The 15,574-nt window shown below is 43.2% G+C and overlaps 1 protein-coding gene across 2 annotated transcripts in view; it reads right to left on the bottom strand.

Moving 5' to 3' along the window:
- The window catches only part of Prag1 (PEAK1 related, kinase-activating pseudokinase 1), a 47,421-nt gene that overhangs the window by 11,294 nt on the left and 20,553 nt on the right, over nucleotides 1–15,574 (bottom strand). For both annotated transcript variants that reach the window (XM_051182276.1, XM_051182277.1), the window contains exon 4: nucleotides 3,922–4,079. In XM_051182276.1, the coding sequence (XP_051038233.1) occupies nucleotides 3,922–4,079 (158 nt within the window). The remainder of the gene's footprint in view (nucleotides 1–3,921; nucleotides 4,080–15,574) is intronic.

The raw sequence follows: 15,574 nt of genomic DNA, 5'->3' as shown, positions 1-15,574 counted from the left end.
GCCAGAAGGATCAAATTCAATGGCACATGAAACTATTTCTACTATATTTTGGTTTTATGCTGGCACTGGGCCACTGTTTCCAAATTCTGGCTTATAGTGAGCAGAAGGAAAGACTGAGAAAAATTTCTGGGAACTAGGCAAACACTCTAATGTTGAGCTAAATTCCTGGCTGAGTAACTTTGCGTATGAACTAAGACAAAGGGTTCTGAACACCATTTGCCAAGTTTTCCTTCCAATCTCCCATTCCACACACAACATATGCTCAGCTAGAGATGAACACCCAGCACCCCTTTAGTGTAGGTACTTCTGACAAGAGGAGGTTCCTCTATCGAAAAGCATCACCTGTGGCATGCTGGGTGGGTCTCAAAAAGGTGGAGGAAGGATATATGCTGGTTTGGTATATTTATATTTATATTTAGAAAACAAAGAAGAAGTCAGAATTTCAATGGTTGAGAAAAACAGGTTAGTCTCCACTCAGAGCACAGGGCAAAAGTTCAAATGTGGTAGCATGAGGTCTACCTTATGACAGAGTCTCCTCTTATTTGCTGGGTTTAATAGGTACTTCCACTGTCTCTACAGCCAAATGAGAGCTGGGCTTACAGAGGAAGTGGTCAGCCTGGTTTTGAGACATGAGTGAGCACCATTCAGCTCTTCCATGCACCATGCTCTGCTGCCTGAAGCCAGGCGAGCATGGATGCAGAAGGCATAGTCCCTCGTGAGATCACCAAGCTGTGTAAGTGTGTTAGCCACTGCTCCAACTATGGATGAGGCAAAGTGAACTGAATGTGTGTGTGTGTGTGAGTGTGTGTGTGTGTGTGTGTGTGTGTGTGTAAAACTTGGAATAGTCTATGAATTGACATTTGAACGAAAAGCTTCATAGATTTGCCTACTTGTCAGTTAATATTCCTTAAGCGTCTATTAAATGTAAGACATTGGAAACAAATCAAATGGGGGAAACTCTGCCCAGACCTTGGGGCAGTTTGATCCCTAGTTAGATGAGGAAAGTATAGCCAAACCACCTGTGTTGGCACATTGGCATGCAGGAAGAGGCAGTCTGGGAGATTTCTGCCAACCAATGGGTAAGGTAGGGAGGGGCTCAGGGGTTCTGGAGCTTCAGTTTCCCAAAGGGACCATGTGCCTGCTTCTCCTTTGGCTGCAGAAGCCGAAGAGGCTCAATATCACATGGAAAAATAAAGGGACAAAGCAAAGCACTCTTTTCAAAGGGATGACTTGCTTTTTTCCAAGAAGATCAATGTGGCTTGAACTGGAAGCATGTTATTAGCATTTTGCAGCTGGCTGGAAAATGTGGCATTTGGGAGGAATCTCTCTAGACCATCCCATCAGCCCTGCAAGCGACAATGTGGTTTGCATGGAGGGAAAGACGAAAGTCTGTGTTTGGAAGATAGCCCCCTGCCTCCTCTGCCAGCCAGCACCCCATCTGGGGCTCTGGAGCTGGGGGGGGGGGACTTTCACCTTTTGCTGTCTCACAACTGGTGAGGGCTTTCTTCTTAGGTAGCTAAAATAAAATGTCATTCAAATCACTTTCCAATGTCAGGAAAGCTGACATTTTTAAGAGGACAAATTGAGGATAACTACTTGAAATAATGCACCACTCTATATCTTCTAAGAATTTATCTCAGATAATCTAACCAAATCTCCCCAGTGTCTGTCTCAGGATCCTACTTTAGTTTTCTAAGGACAACTTAAACAAGTACTGGTAAGTGAAGGGTTTAAATGATGGCTCATAATGAAAAACATATACAGCGATTTTTTTTCACCCCCCCCCATATACAGCGATTTTTAAAACTGAATTATACTAAAGGTTCTGATGGAAAGACTTGAAGCACAAAAACGTATATAACTGAATTTTAGGACATTTGAGAGATTCACAGTGACATATAAAAAGTGTTCAAAGTGTCAGTGGCACTGGGATGGGTGTCAGGAGAGAGACTTTTCACCGCATACCTCTCTGCATTGGTTGATAGTTAATCACAGATACATGTGACTTACTGAAGTAATAGCTTAAAACTCAGTTTAAAGAAAACCACTTAAGATGAAGCCTCTTTACTGACAGGGTAGCTCAGGATACTGAAAGAATGTATTTAAAGGGAATATATTTTCCTCCGGAACAAACCCCTGGCCTTCAGGAACATCTCCCAAGGCAGAATCCCCAACTCAATTTTTGAAGGACTGGGTCATATACTGTATTAGCATAGTTACTTACATAACATTTTAGGTAACCTATGGATTTAAGATCTAACAATCTAATAAGCCTTTCTGATAAAGCACACATTCAATTTAGGTTGACAGTTGCCGATGGCTTTTTGAGGATCTTTTTTGGAAAATATGACCTCCTTTATGTAGAGCTAGAAGTGACAAGTGCTTGCTGAAGGTCAAGCTGTCACTCATTCTGACTACAGTCTAATCTTTGTGGACTTCCTGTCTCTTGCCTTGACAGGCATTCCTACCCCTCCCCACCAGCTTCCTGCTTCCTGGTTTGCTCTTTTACCACTGTACTTACTGCACATATGGAACTAGCTATGTGCCCTGTGAAGAAAGGGACTGGGCAGTTATTCCTGGTTCTTCAGCATCTGAAATTGTACCCAGCACATAGTTTATAACAAACATCTATCAAATGAATGACAGAGTATGCATACAAACACACCTACACCCACCCACACATATGCGAGTTTTATTTTCAAGCTTATCGGTATTATTGTGGAGAAAAACAAGCTCATTATTGCCATAGTGTTTAGTTACGTTGCTCTAGCTCTGGCTTTTTAGCTATACAATAAGTCAGTGGTGCACTCTGGCTCTTGCTTTGAGTGAAGTTCTACTGTCCACCGCATGGTTAGAGCTCTCTGCCTCTCTGTTGCTGATGCTGATGGCTTTTGTTAAACACCAAGTTCTAACCTCCATCTGTTGAATTACTCAGTTAAATCAAAGAGGGAAGTGATCTTAATATGACAGTAAGTTTGTGTTTATTTGGGTTTTTGGAGTTGTTTTGAGTCAGTGTCTCTTAAACACTAGGCTGACCTGGATTCCAATCACATTGTTGTGGAAGACATTGCACGTCTAATATTCCTACCTCCCCTAGGCAAGTGCTAAGATTGTAGTTCTGTACCACCATCCTCAGCTTTATGCTTGTATAGTTAAAGGTGACTTTGTGAAGCCTTAGAGTCTTCTGGTAGCCATTTAGCTGATGACTTCAGCCCTCACAGCCAGCCAGCCATTCTCCACAACAGACCTGGCCCTATAATCACATTTGTCCTTTCTGAACCAAGCACAATCTAAACAACTGCTCCCCAGTTGACTCTGCTTAACACACTGGCCCCAAGGACAAAATGTCCTAATGGATATATGAGGAGGGATATAAGATCTGATGGAGGTATAAAGCGGAAATTTTACAATGATAGAAAAATACCATTTTGCTACTTTAAAAGTTAGGTAAAATACTGAAAAATTTTTAACAGGTTTGAGATAGATATATATGGGAGGGGTGTTGGCTTTTTTTCTAGACAGAGTTTCTCTGTGTAGTTCTGGCTGCTTGGAACTTGCTCTGTAGACCAGGCTGACCTTGACCTTAGCGATCCACCTGTCTTTGCCTCCTGAGTGCTGGCATTAAAGGTGGGTACCACCACCAGACCTTACATTCTTTTAAAAATTTTTCTTTTGCTATGAAACCTGGACAGCAGATCTCTAACTTTAGCCACCAACCTTGATAAATTCCTAACATTTTTATATAAACTACTGCTGTGATGGGCTCTGGGATGACCTTTTCTTCAACTCAGGCCACATCATGGATGCAAAACACCAGTGAGATACATTGCCTCACCAGTGAGTTCTTGCTGCAGATAAATACAGACTCCAGTGATTGCTTTTGACTTTCCTTAAGACTCCAGAAAGGCTGACACTAGTTACCTCCATCGCTGCAGGTCCTGGAGTCTGAGGCGAGGCTATCTGTGGAACCCGTGGTGAAGCTGACGTGGGCCCCTCTGAAGGACGGGCTGAGGCTTTCTGCAGAACCCTGGCTCACTTTTTCCAAGTCAGAGCTGCTCTTGTTCATTTTTAACAGGTGCCTGGAGAGGGAACAAACCATGCATGTGATTCATTTGCTTTCCATTGAGAGACTCTGCTGATGGGTCACAGGCCTCCCATGCTCCCAAAAGCTGCCCAACACCAGGAACTTATACAAAAAGTAATTTTGGGGAGCAAGAACAGGGGTTCTTATGACATCTTATGCACATGAATGGTATTTGCTGAGTTGGCCTAGAAGACTCAAAGAATTCAGACAAGTTCCAACATTCTTGGGAGGAACTTGGATTTACCTCTAATCCCATCTGCCATTGATGTCATCTACTATATTCTGTGAAATGTGGCTTTAAAAAGAAAAAAAAATTGGGAGCAACATCATCCAGATTTCCTAGTGACATACAGAGATTGTATAGAGAGCTTGCAGAAATTGGATGCTTTTGCAAGCCCTGCACTGAATTGCAAACTAGAGCTAAAACCATGGGAAGCCTTTGTTTGCTGGTGCCCTTCTGCCACAGCTTCAGTGGTCTGCTCCTTGGACCCGAGAAAAAGTTTATTTAAATTTTAACCAGACTTCCAGTGGAATGCTTGAACAGAATCACATTAACCCTTAAGCCCAAACTGCACTTTGGCTTTCTATGAGACTGTAAGAACAAAGGCTTTGCCTTTAAACAAGCAGCACCAGGCAGAGTGTTCAGGTCACTGACCCCTCCTTTCCTTTTTAAGAGCCTCATGACTGTTCACTTGTCACCTGACAGTGGCACTGTGAAATGTGACAGACCAACCATCAGTCCAGCTCATCCCCATTTGCCTAAATGGACATTCTTCGATGGCCTCTTCGTCTTACTATGTCTCACTATGGTAGACACAGTATCTGCTATAGGAAACATTCAACGTGGTAGTAGTATTGATTTGGCAGCAGAACTGCCTCACTTGATGTCCACAATTTTATAGTCAAGGAATTGAGAGATGCTTCTTTGTGGCTAAGTTCTCTCTTTTTTTTCAGAAAGGTTTACAGAAAGCCTGTTTGCCTTCAACAAATGGTGCTGGCACAATTGGATGAGGGTGTGTAAAAGACTGCAGATAGACCCATGTCTGTCGCCATGCACAAAACTCAAGTCCAAATGGATCAAAGACCTCAATATCAATCCAGCCACATTGAACCTCTTAGAAGAGAAAGTAGGAGGCACCCTTGAACAAATTGGTATAGGAGACCGCTTCTTGAACATAACTCCAGGGGCACAGACACTGAGATAAACAATTAATAAATGGGACCTCTTCAAACTGAGAAGCTTCTGTAAGGCAAAGGACATAGTGGACAAGACCAAACGGCAGCCCACAGACTAGGAAAAGATTTTTACCAATCCTATATCCGACAAAGGGCTGATCTCCAAAATATACAAAGAACTCAAGAAACTAGTCAACAAAACACCAAATAACCCTATTAAAAAATGGGGTACAGAACTGAAGAAAGAATTCTCAATCGAGGAAATCAAAAAGGCTGAAAGACACTTAAGGAATGTGCTCAACATCCTTAGCTATCAGGGAAATGCAAATCAAAACAACTTTGAGATACCATCTTACTCCTGCCAGAATGGCTAAAATTAGAAACACCAATGATGACTCATGCTGGAGAGGATGTGGAGAAAGGGGAACACTCCTCCACTGCTGGTGGGAGTGTAAACTTGTACAGCCATTTTGGAGATCAGTATGGTGGTTCCTCAGGAAAATGGGAATTAGTTTACCACAGGACCCGGCAATCCCCCTCTTAGGCATATACCCAAATGATCCACATCCATGCAACAAAGACATCTGTTCAACTATGTTCATAGCAGCACTATTTGTAATAACAAGAACCTGGAAGCAACCTAGATGCCTCTCAATTGAAGAATGGATAATGAATATGTGGCACATCTACACAATGGAATACTACTCTGCAGAAAAAAATAATGGTATCTTGAAATTCACAGGCAAGTGGATGGCACTTGAAGAAACCATCCTGAATGAGGTAACCCAGTCACAAAAAGAGGAACATAGTATGTACTCACTCATATATGGATTTTAGACCTAGAGCAAAGGATCACCAGCCTATAATTCACACCACCAGAGTAACTAGGATACAAGGTGTATTCTAAGAGATTCATATAAAGTCCCTCACAGAACTGGGAAGGGACAAGTCCCGCAGAGCTCAGGTGAAGTGTGTGTGGGGGGGCAGCGAATGGAGAGAGAAGTAGGAGAAAATGAGGGGGAGGAAAGGAAAACATGTGCGACCAGGAAGATTGAGCCCGATTAGGAATAGAAGACAGGAGAGAGAGAGACAGAGACAGGGACACACACACACACACACACACACACACACACACACAGAGAGAGAGAGAGAGAGAACATAAAAGAGGGAGCCAATATTGGTTTGAAGATAAAACTGAACCCAAAGAAAGGTCTAGAGAACTACAAGACTGCTGCCAACTAACAATTTGAGCATCCATGGAAAGGCTACCTAAATGCCCTTCCCAGATAGTGAGACCAACAACTAACTTATCCACCATCATGGAGCCCTCATCTAATACCTGTTGGAAACAGGAGCAAACACCCATACATAAACACTGAGTCGAACTAGAACCCAGATGCAGGAGAGGACAAGACCAGGCTTCAGAAACACATAGAGACAGCTGACCTGAATAAGGAGGAGCTAATGGGCCCCCATACTGGGAAGCCAGCATGGGACTGACTCAGGCCCCCCTGAATATGGGTCTCAGCCAGAAAGACTGAGCAGTCTAAGGGACCTCAGACAGTGGAGCCAGGATGTATCCTTGGTGCTCAACAGGACCTCGCAAACACATCCCCCATGGAGGGATAACTGCCTTAATCTAGAGACAGGAGAGAAGCCCTAGTCCCTACTTCACATGACCTGTCAGACCTACATGAACCCAACTGAATGGCATTCCCCTACATATGGAATTGGGGTGGGGGGATGGGAGGGGAGGGTAGTTAGGGTGCATGTGAGAGGGCAGAGAGGGTAAATGTGAGGGAGGGAAGAAGGGAGGGAGGGAGGGAGAGGGAACTGGGATCGACATGTAAAATAATAAAAAAAAAAAAAAAAGAAAGAAAGAAAGCCTGTTTGCTATCATAGAAAATGCTCTTCAGAAATCATGTAGTTCCCTACCCCAAGACCCATGATAACATTTGTTCTCAAGCCATCAAATATTGAGTGACCATGACAATAATGGTAAAAGGAAATCTTAACATTTTAGGATCATTGTCAAGATCTGAAAAACAAAACAAGACCAACAAAGAAATAAAAGGAAATGAAAACAGAGCAAACAACAAGGACCTCTTCACCTATGGGAATAATGGTCTTTACTTAAGCCTCTGGTGAGATTAACAATGTATCTTCTCACCAGCTGTTTCAGCAACAGCATTGTAGTTTATAGAGTGTAAGCAGCCTCCAAAGTTAGTGTGTTAAAGGCTCTGGCCTTCTGTGTAGCAGAGTTCAAGGGTGGAGGCTTTGGAAGGTGACTGGATGGATAACTGGGTCTCTGATGTCATGGATGGATGAATACTTTGATAAATTCAGACCATAATGGGTTTTTGGGAGGCAATGGAGCACTTAGGAGATGAAGCCTGGTTGGAGGAAGCAGGTCATAGGGGACATGTCCTTGAAATGTATGTTTTATACCTAGTCCTTTCTCCTTTTATCTTTCTGTCCCCAGGCTACCATGAAGTGATCAGTGAGCAGCATGTTGCTCTGTCTCCTGACACCAGACATAATGCTCTTCCTTGTCCCAGGCCCAGAAACATTGGATCCAAGTCTCAGGGACTGAACCCTTTCCTCCTTCAGGTTGGTTTTCTCAAGTCATTGGGATGGAATACAGTCACAAATGGCTTTCTCAAAAATCACGAGATGAAGCTTCGATGAGGACAACTAAGCTTCAATGAGGACAACTCCATGAAGGAGAGGGGCTGGCTCCAAAGTGTTCTCTAGATTTGCCCAATCATTAGACCTAGACAATCAGTAGCTAGGGAGATGGCTCAGTGGATAAGAGCACTTGGTCTGCAAGATGAGGACTTCAGTTCAGATTCTCAGCACCTGCATTAGAAGGCAGGTGTAGCTGTGGGAGGCAGAGACAGGTGGATCCTGTGAGCTTTCTGGCTGTCTTGCCTAGTGAAAGGGGGAGCTGTTTCAATGAGAGAGCCTATCTTGAGATAATAAGGCAGGAAGCAATAGAAGATATCTGGCTTCCTCAGACCTCTGCATGACCAAGTGGGCACATGTTCCTGCATACACATACAAAGAAAGAGCGAGAAAGTAGGGTGATGGCGGCACTTCCCTTTAATCCTAGTACTCAGGAGGCAGACATAGGCAAATCTCTATGAGTTCAAGGCCAACCTGGTCTACAAAGAAAGTTCCAGGACAGCCAGGACTACAGAGAGAGAAAGAGAGAGAGAGAGACAGAGAGAGAGAGAGAGAGAGAGAGAGAGAGAGAGAGAGAAGAGAGAGAGAGACCCTGTCTCAAAAGAACCGAGACTTGTGTATAAAAGACCTGAATGACTTGTGTATAAATAAACAAACTAAGTGATCACAAACTTGGACATGTGTGAACACACACATATACATGCCGGTGTGCCAAATTTGAAAGAAAAGGGAGCTCTTGAGTGCTGGATGCCAATCTCCATACGAAAGCAGGACGAAGGCTGCTTCAATACAAAATATGAACAAGTTTTGGGCTCTGGTAGGCATTTTTTATTTACGATTTATGACCAATTGCTGAATTTTATTGATGTAATTTAGGGGTTTCATGTTTATATTCATTTACAGGCCAGCCACAATTTCTCTTCTTTGTCTTTTTGTAAAGGTTACATCAGAAGTACAAAATGAACTGAGTCATTTTTTTTCCTTTTTCAATTATTAGATGTCATTTTTATAAGGCTTAAGCGATTCTTGAAAGGTCACTAGAACTTCCCATAAATCCACGGAGGCCTCCCAGTGCAAGTGACATCAGTAAAGAATGAGCTCTGGCGATCACAGAACCAGGACATGGAGTGTCCCAGGTACAGCCCTGCATGGTCAGAACTTGCTGTGATACATGCAGAACTTGAGTGATGGGAAGGCAGCAAGTGAGTCTGAACTATCAAACAGCTAGTGATGATGGGACACAGACACTGCATCTCAGACTGTATACAACATGACTTCTTTGGAGGTTAAAGAAAAGGGGGAGGGTTAAATCTATATAAGCAGAAGCTCTCAAGGAAAACGTTTCTGACCTTCAGTAAGAAACCATGACTTAAATAAGAAAAGAAAAAGAAATGTAGATGGATGGCTAGATAATTTTCAGTGCTTTAAAATTTTAAACTTCTGTGTGATGGAAAGCACTGCATAGGAAGGGGGGAAATGAGTGTTAGGGTGAACAAGCTACATATCTGCAACCCCCCCCCATCCACCATTAAGTTGGTATCCAGAATATCCATAGAAGACCTAAAGAAAACCACCAACAACTCCAGTTTTGAAAAGGCAATAGAGGACAGCAATATCTCAGAAAGTGAGTACACCCAAGCCTTCCTGGAACTGGCAAGGTAGGAGAAAATTGGCTCCCAAAAGTTGCCCTTTGACCGCCACACATACACCATGGCAAGCACACACCCACACACATGTACTCAGTGAGTTTTAAAATTTTCCCAAGGAAATATAAGTGAAGAAACAGTTCATGAAACAAGACTCAACAAAAAGATGGTCAGCCTCCCTGAGTAAAAAGTCTGTAAGACAAACAATTTCTGGCTTCATCTAGCAGGATAACAATAATAGGCATCTTTTAAAGATGTAGGAGAGTGGGGAGTTGCTTGCATTGTTTGTGGGATCATAAATTAGTATACAGACACACACACCACCACCACCGCCACCAATTTAGTGAATCCTGAAAATTAACCCAGTGTCCACCCTAGACCTACTTATCCTTGAATGAAGTTATTAAAATCACTAGCAGAGAATGAGTAGCTAAATCATTCTAGTGGTCACAAAAGTTTACTAGCCAGTAGTTCATTTCAACAAAGTAGAAACAACCAGAAAATATCTACAGGGAGATTTCACTGTATGCTTAAAATATATGATATGTAGAAAATGAGTATATCTCCTTCAGGTGTGGGGATGGGACAGGACCCACTAGAGCCTGAATGGAAGGCAAGGACCTGGTATGACCTGAAGCACATCATCCATCCAATCCCCGAGGAAACCACAGGCTCGGTGATTATTTATTCCCCATCAAGAGAGTTTGTGGATGGAAAAGTGGTGCTTCTCAGATCTTAGTCCTTCTGAATCTGACCCATATAATGGAGAAGCCATCTCTTTAGAGTCTCACTCAGTGGACACAGCACATCCTTTTTTTGTCTTTGGTTTCAGGACAAATTCTCAGTGTATGTGAGTGTGCGCATTTGGAGAAGGACAGAGGTACCCAGAAGACTGGGCAAATGTTCACATCTGAGGTAAAATTCTGCCTCCCCCGGTAAATCTCATGCAATTGATTCCCATAGGAATTAAAAATCCAGAAGCCTTGGGTGTGCTTGGCTATTCAAGGGGACATACTTTTTGATATATATACTGAAGGGGGGAGGGTCCATTAAAAACAAAACAGTAAATAAAATGTTAGGAAGGGTTAGGGATGCACTAGGTAAAGCACTTGCCTATGTATGTATATGAAGCCCTGTAATTCATCCTCACTGCTGCCAATCACACAACCAGCAGCTGAATCTCAGAAGTGATGGCTCTCACAGAACAGCATCAACAACTTCCACACTGGAAACCCGGGCCATCTGCCTTCTTTGAGGACTGCCACTTTAATCAGGGAATGAGCCAAACCACATCAAATTTTAAAATGAAAGGCAAGCTTGCCATCAAAGCCCAGACTTAAGTCAAGATGTTTTTGATTCTTCAGCCTGTGTGTGCAATAGACTTCTTAAGACTCTATGAGAAGGGCTTAAAATCCCAAAGGTGGCCTCTGAACCTCAGTGGAGTGTTCCTTCAGATGTAAGGCCAAGTGATAACAGGAGTGGGTTAACAATGCATAACAAAGCTATACTTACAATGCATAATTCAATTTGTTTTGTTTCTCACAAAGCTGGTGCAAACCCTCTATAAAATGAAATCTGACACCCTATGACTTAAGGAAGTAACTTCAATGGACAAAACCCACATACACTAGTCTCTTCTCTTTGGTGGGGAAATAGATCCCATGATGTCTGCTCCGTCCTGTGACACACAACCTATTCTTGCTCAGACTTCCTTTCCCACCTCCCACTGTTGATTGTGTGCAGGGTCACAGGAGATCTGAGTGAAACACACAACTCAGTGGCACAGCGTCTTTCCACACCTCGCTCTGCAGCTGCTGCTGGGTGCTTTTAGAATGGGCTTTTCCCTCCATTGTCCTGAGAGTGAAGTTTTGTCAGAGTGGTCACTATACTACACTGGAAGAAAGCTGGGGAGGCAGAGGGGAGCAGGGGCAGGGGAGGAGTCAGCCGGAAGAACCATCTGCCAGACTTCCTCATTCATCGGAATAAGCCTCGTCTAAAAATACTCCCAGAGCCTCCAGAATGAGAGCTTTCAGAATGGCTGCAACCATTCACGGAGGCCATGTGCATGAGGCCACATCTCCAGTTTCACATGGCAGCTAGAACCCACGGATGACAGCACGGTTTACAGTGTGGCGGAAGCAAACTGCCATTCTCTCCGCTGGATCTAGTTTAGCCCTTAGACACCTAGAGACAAGCTTCCTGCCTCTGGCGAAAGATCTGAAAACATAAGTAACACCTGTATCAGAGTTTGAAGCAAACTCTTTCCATTTTGATAAACACACCACCAAGTGTTAGGATCAATCACATCTATTAATAAGTTTAGTGACAACATGGAGAAGACCTAGGGGAAAAAACTGCAAGGCTAACAACATTCGTATTCCAGAAGTGGAAACCACTAAACATTTCTACACACCCTTCAAAATCACTAAGTAGAGGTCAAGCATTGGTTTTAGATTCCAACGGTCAGTGAATGCATCTAGAAACAAGGCACAGCTCTTACCATCCTAGCCTCCAGCTTGTGGTGTTGTCCTAATCAGGGTGCCCTCATGAGCCCTGTGACTGGCCAGCCGCTGACTTCGGGGTTGCATGGAGCAGCCTGTGAGGTGAAGGGCCAGCTCCAGACTCCTTCCTTACACTGCTGTGGGTCCCCAGTTCCAGGCTCTCAGCTTCCCTCAGTTCCTCTCTGACTTTTCTATAAAATGCACTTCCTGCAGGGGCACAGGAAAGCAGGGACGGCTGCTCTGCCTCTGACCTGCGCCTTTAATCACCAATTGTCTTGTTTGGCTGGCTCTAAAAATACAGCGCATTTCTCTACTAACTTTCTAGCACTGGGCCTCTCTCTGAAAGTTTATCAAGTGATTCATGTTTGCTTGATGAGTAGGAACAGCCCCTCCTTGAACTTCTCTCAGATGGTGTGTTAATTGCAGCAGGCCCTTGCTGCAGTAGCAGTCAGTCCTAGGACCCCTAATGTTATATACACATTGTCTGTTCTGTGCTGAATGCTGTGTTAGGAGCTGGAGGATGCATGAGAGAGTGGAATTAACACAATCCCTGGCTTCAGACCTGCAAACAGGTAGTGAATATATTTCTTAAACTCTTTTAGGGAGAATGCAAGCCACATCCTCAGAAAGTCTTGCAATCCCGGCTCAAACTCTTTTTGGAATAATGCTATCATTTTGACAGCTAAATGAAGAGTCCTACACAGAGTACCCACAGGGATGCTTCATCTTATTTGCCATAGTTTTTCTCCCATACACATTAGAAAACCCACCAGGGAGTAGAGCTGGATACGCTGCTGTTACAAGTCTGTAAACACAGTACTAGGCAGGGGTGGGTGGAAGGAGGTAGATCACAGAACTTGAAGGCATCTAGACCAGTGGCCCTCAACCTTCCTATCACTGTGACCCTCTAATATAGTTCCTCATGTTATGATCACCCCAACTATAAATTATTTTCTTGCCATTTCATAACTATTTTTGCTGCTGTTGTGAATATAATAGAAATGTCTGATGTGCAGGGTATCTCACATGTGACCCTGTTGAGAACTGGTGACCTAGCTGAATGAGTAATGTGGTGGTCTGAACATGAAATGCCCCCCAACCTGCCCATCCTTTTAAACACTTGATCCCCAGGTGGTAAAGCTGTTTGGGAGGGTTAAGAGGTGTGGCCTGGTTTGAATGAGTATAGCACTGGAAGCAGGCTGTGACTGGTGCAATAAAAATCTGACTGGCCAATAGCTAGGCAGGAGGTATAGGCGGGATCTCCAGGGAGAAAAAGGAAGAGGAGGAATGTAGGCACACAGAAGTTGGGAGACACAGAGAGGAAACAGGAAGTGCAAGATGTGGCAATGCCACACGGTAGGAAGTAGAATAGAAATGGGTTAATTTGATTTATAAGAACTAGTTAGGAACAAGCCTCATTTTCATAATCAAATAAGAAGCCTACATGTCATTATTTATGAGCTAGCAGCTCAAGGAAAAAGTCAACAGCATGTAAACAATCCTACACACACAAAAGGGGACACCATTTGGGTCAGTATACTACCATTTTCCCTTATAGATTCTTTGTTCAAACAAAACTCATCTTCTGTTCAACACCGGAGTATCCAGCATTTCCTTCCCCTGTCCCTGTCCAGGCAGAGAGGAACTCCCCTGGTTTCCCATCCAGCCTTCCACCCTGAGCCTTCATTTACCCACAAATCCCTCCCCTACTCCAGTCTTCTCTGGCAGCCCCTCTCCCTGGAACTCACACTGAACCAGGTGAATCATGTCACTGGGCCTAGCTGTATAAACCTGGTTAAAATATTCTAGCTGTTTCATGTGAACCAAGCTTTTTTTTTTTTTTCCAAACTAGGCACTGCTTGCAGACCTGTGTCACAGGCAGGGCATGCTGGAACACAGTGAATATTAAATACTTCTTGATTCAGTTTATCTGCCTCTGTTTCAATATCTCCCTGGCATCTGGGAGAAGAATTGGTTTCCTTAAGAAAGAATTACCCTCACTTGGCAAAACATGCAAGAGGAAGGAATGCTTAGCAACTTTTGATTGTATCCACACAATACAACAGTTTTAAAATAGCCTACATTTCAATACATTGCATAGTCTTTTTGGAGAATATGGGATTAGACTGGCAACAAGCCTAAAAAGAATTTATTATTGTCTTTGGCGCTTTTCACTTTTTTAATTTTGTTTTTTTGTTTGTTTTGAGGCAGGGTTAGCTCTGGCTGTCCTGGAACTCAGGCTGATCTTGAACTCAGAGACCTGCCTGCTTCTGCATTTGCTTCTGGGATTAAAGGCATGAGACACCACTTAAAAATGGCCTCATGTATTCCAAGCTGGCTTCCAACTTTTGAGAACTAATGATGATGTCCATGAACTTGCCCTATCCATGCTGTTTGGTGAAGATGTTCTGAGTTATTTCCCCAGTGCCACCTGGAAAGACTAAAAGGAACAGACTGCTCTGGGGAACTTTTCCCACTCACTTATTTGCATGTATAAGTATAGAAAATTACTTTTATCTGTGGTCAGATGATGCCCCTGGTCCCCACAATGCAGGCTTGTTCATTTACATGTGCAACCAGTGCCCCACCATTCCGATGAGATTTTACAGCCTCAAAGGCCTCTTGGCTCAATTTTGCATTTAGTGCAAACATTTAAAAGTAAGAACTAATATTTTAAATAAAATAAAAATGTAAATAAAACCATAATTAATTCAAGAGGAACTATGGTAGTGTAAAATGTATATTTAATCTTTGCCCTAGTTTCCTTGACATATTTCTGAAATTCTTAGAGTTTTCAAGCTGCTAAGTATCTTTTTCTATACTAATGCTAAGTATCTTTATATAGTAATGGCTGACAGCACCTAGAGGGCTTATAGGGTAGAAGCTGGCCACAGAAAGGATGACCACAGCAAGATTAGAGGGTTGGGACTTTCAGCCCCACTTCCCAAGCTCCAGGGAAGGGAGAAGGCTGTTGGTTAAATTAATCACTAATAGGAAATGCTTTAGTCAATCATGTCTTTGTCACATATCTAAGGGATGGGGCTTAAAGAGCTTCTAGGGAACTGAACACATCTGTTTCCTGGGAGTGGTGCACTAGAAGGGACACAGAAGGTCCACACCCCGGCCATGTACCCTGGACCTGTTTATCATCAGAAACCTTTGGGAAATCTTTATAATAAGCCTGTAAATGGATCTATTTCCTGAGTAACTCTAGCAAATCAATCAAGCCTAGGGAAGGAATTATGGGAGCCCGATTTACAGCTTAGTTAGAAGCACAGGTAAAACAACCCTGAGCTTGTCATTGAGATCTGAAAGAGGGCAGAAGCAACCAAGGACTAAGACCTTAAACCATGGGACCTGACAATGTCTCCAGGCAGAAATTGACAAGACAGGATTGAATCAGAGGACACTGTTATCTGCATAACTAAGTGCTTGATGTGTTCAGAAAGGTCCCATGATTTGATCATAGAAGTCATCTGTGT

This window comes from Phodopus roborovskii, unplaced genomic scaffold (assembly GCF_943737965.1).
Source record: "Phodopus roborovskii unplaced genomic scaffold, PHOROB, whole genome shotgun sequence".
Classification (NCBI taxonomy): domain Eukaryota; kingdom Metazoa; phylum Chordata; class Mammalia; order Rodentia; family Cricetidae; genus Phodopus; species Phodopus roborovskii.
The sequence above is the reverse complement of the archived record's forward strand: the minus strand, read 5'-3'. Positions and strand labels throughout refer to the sequence as shown.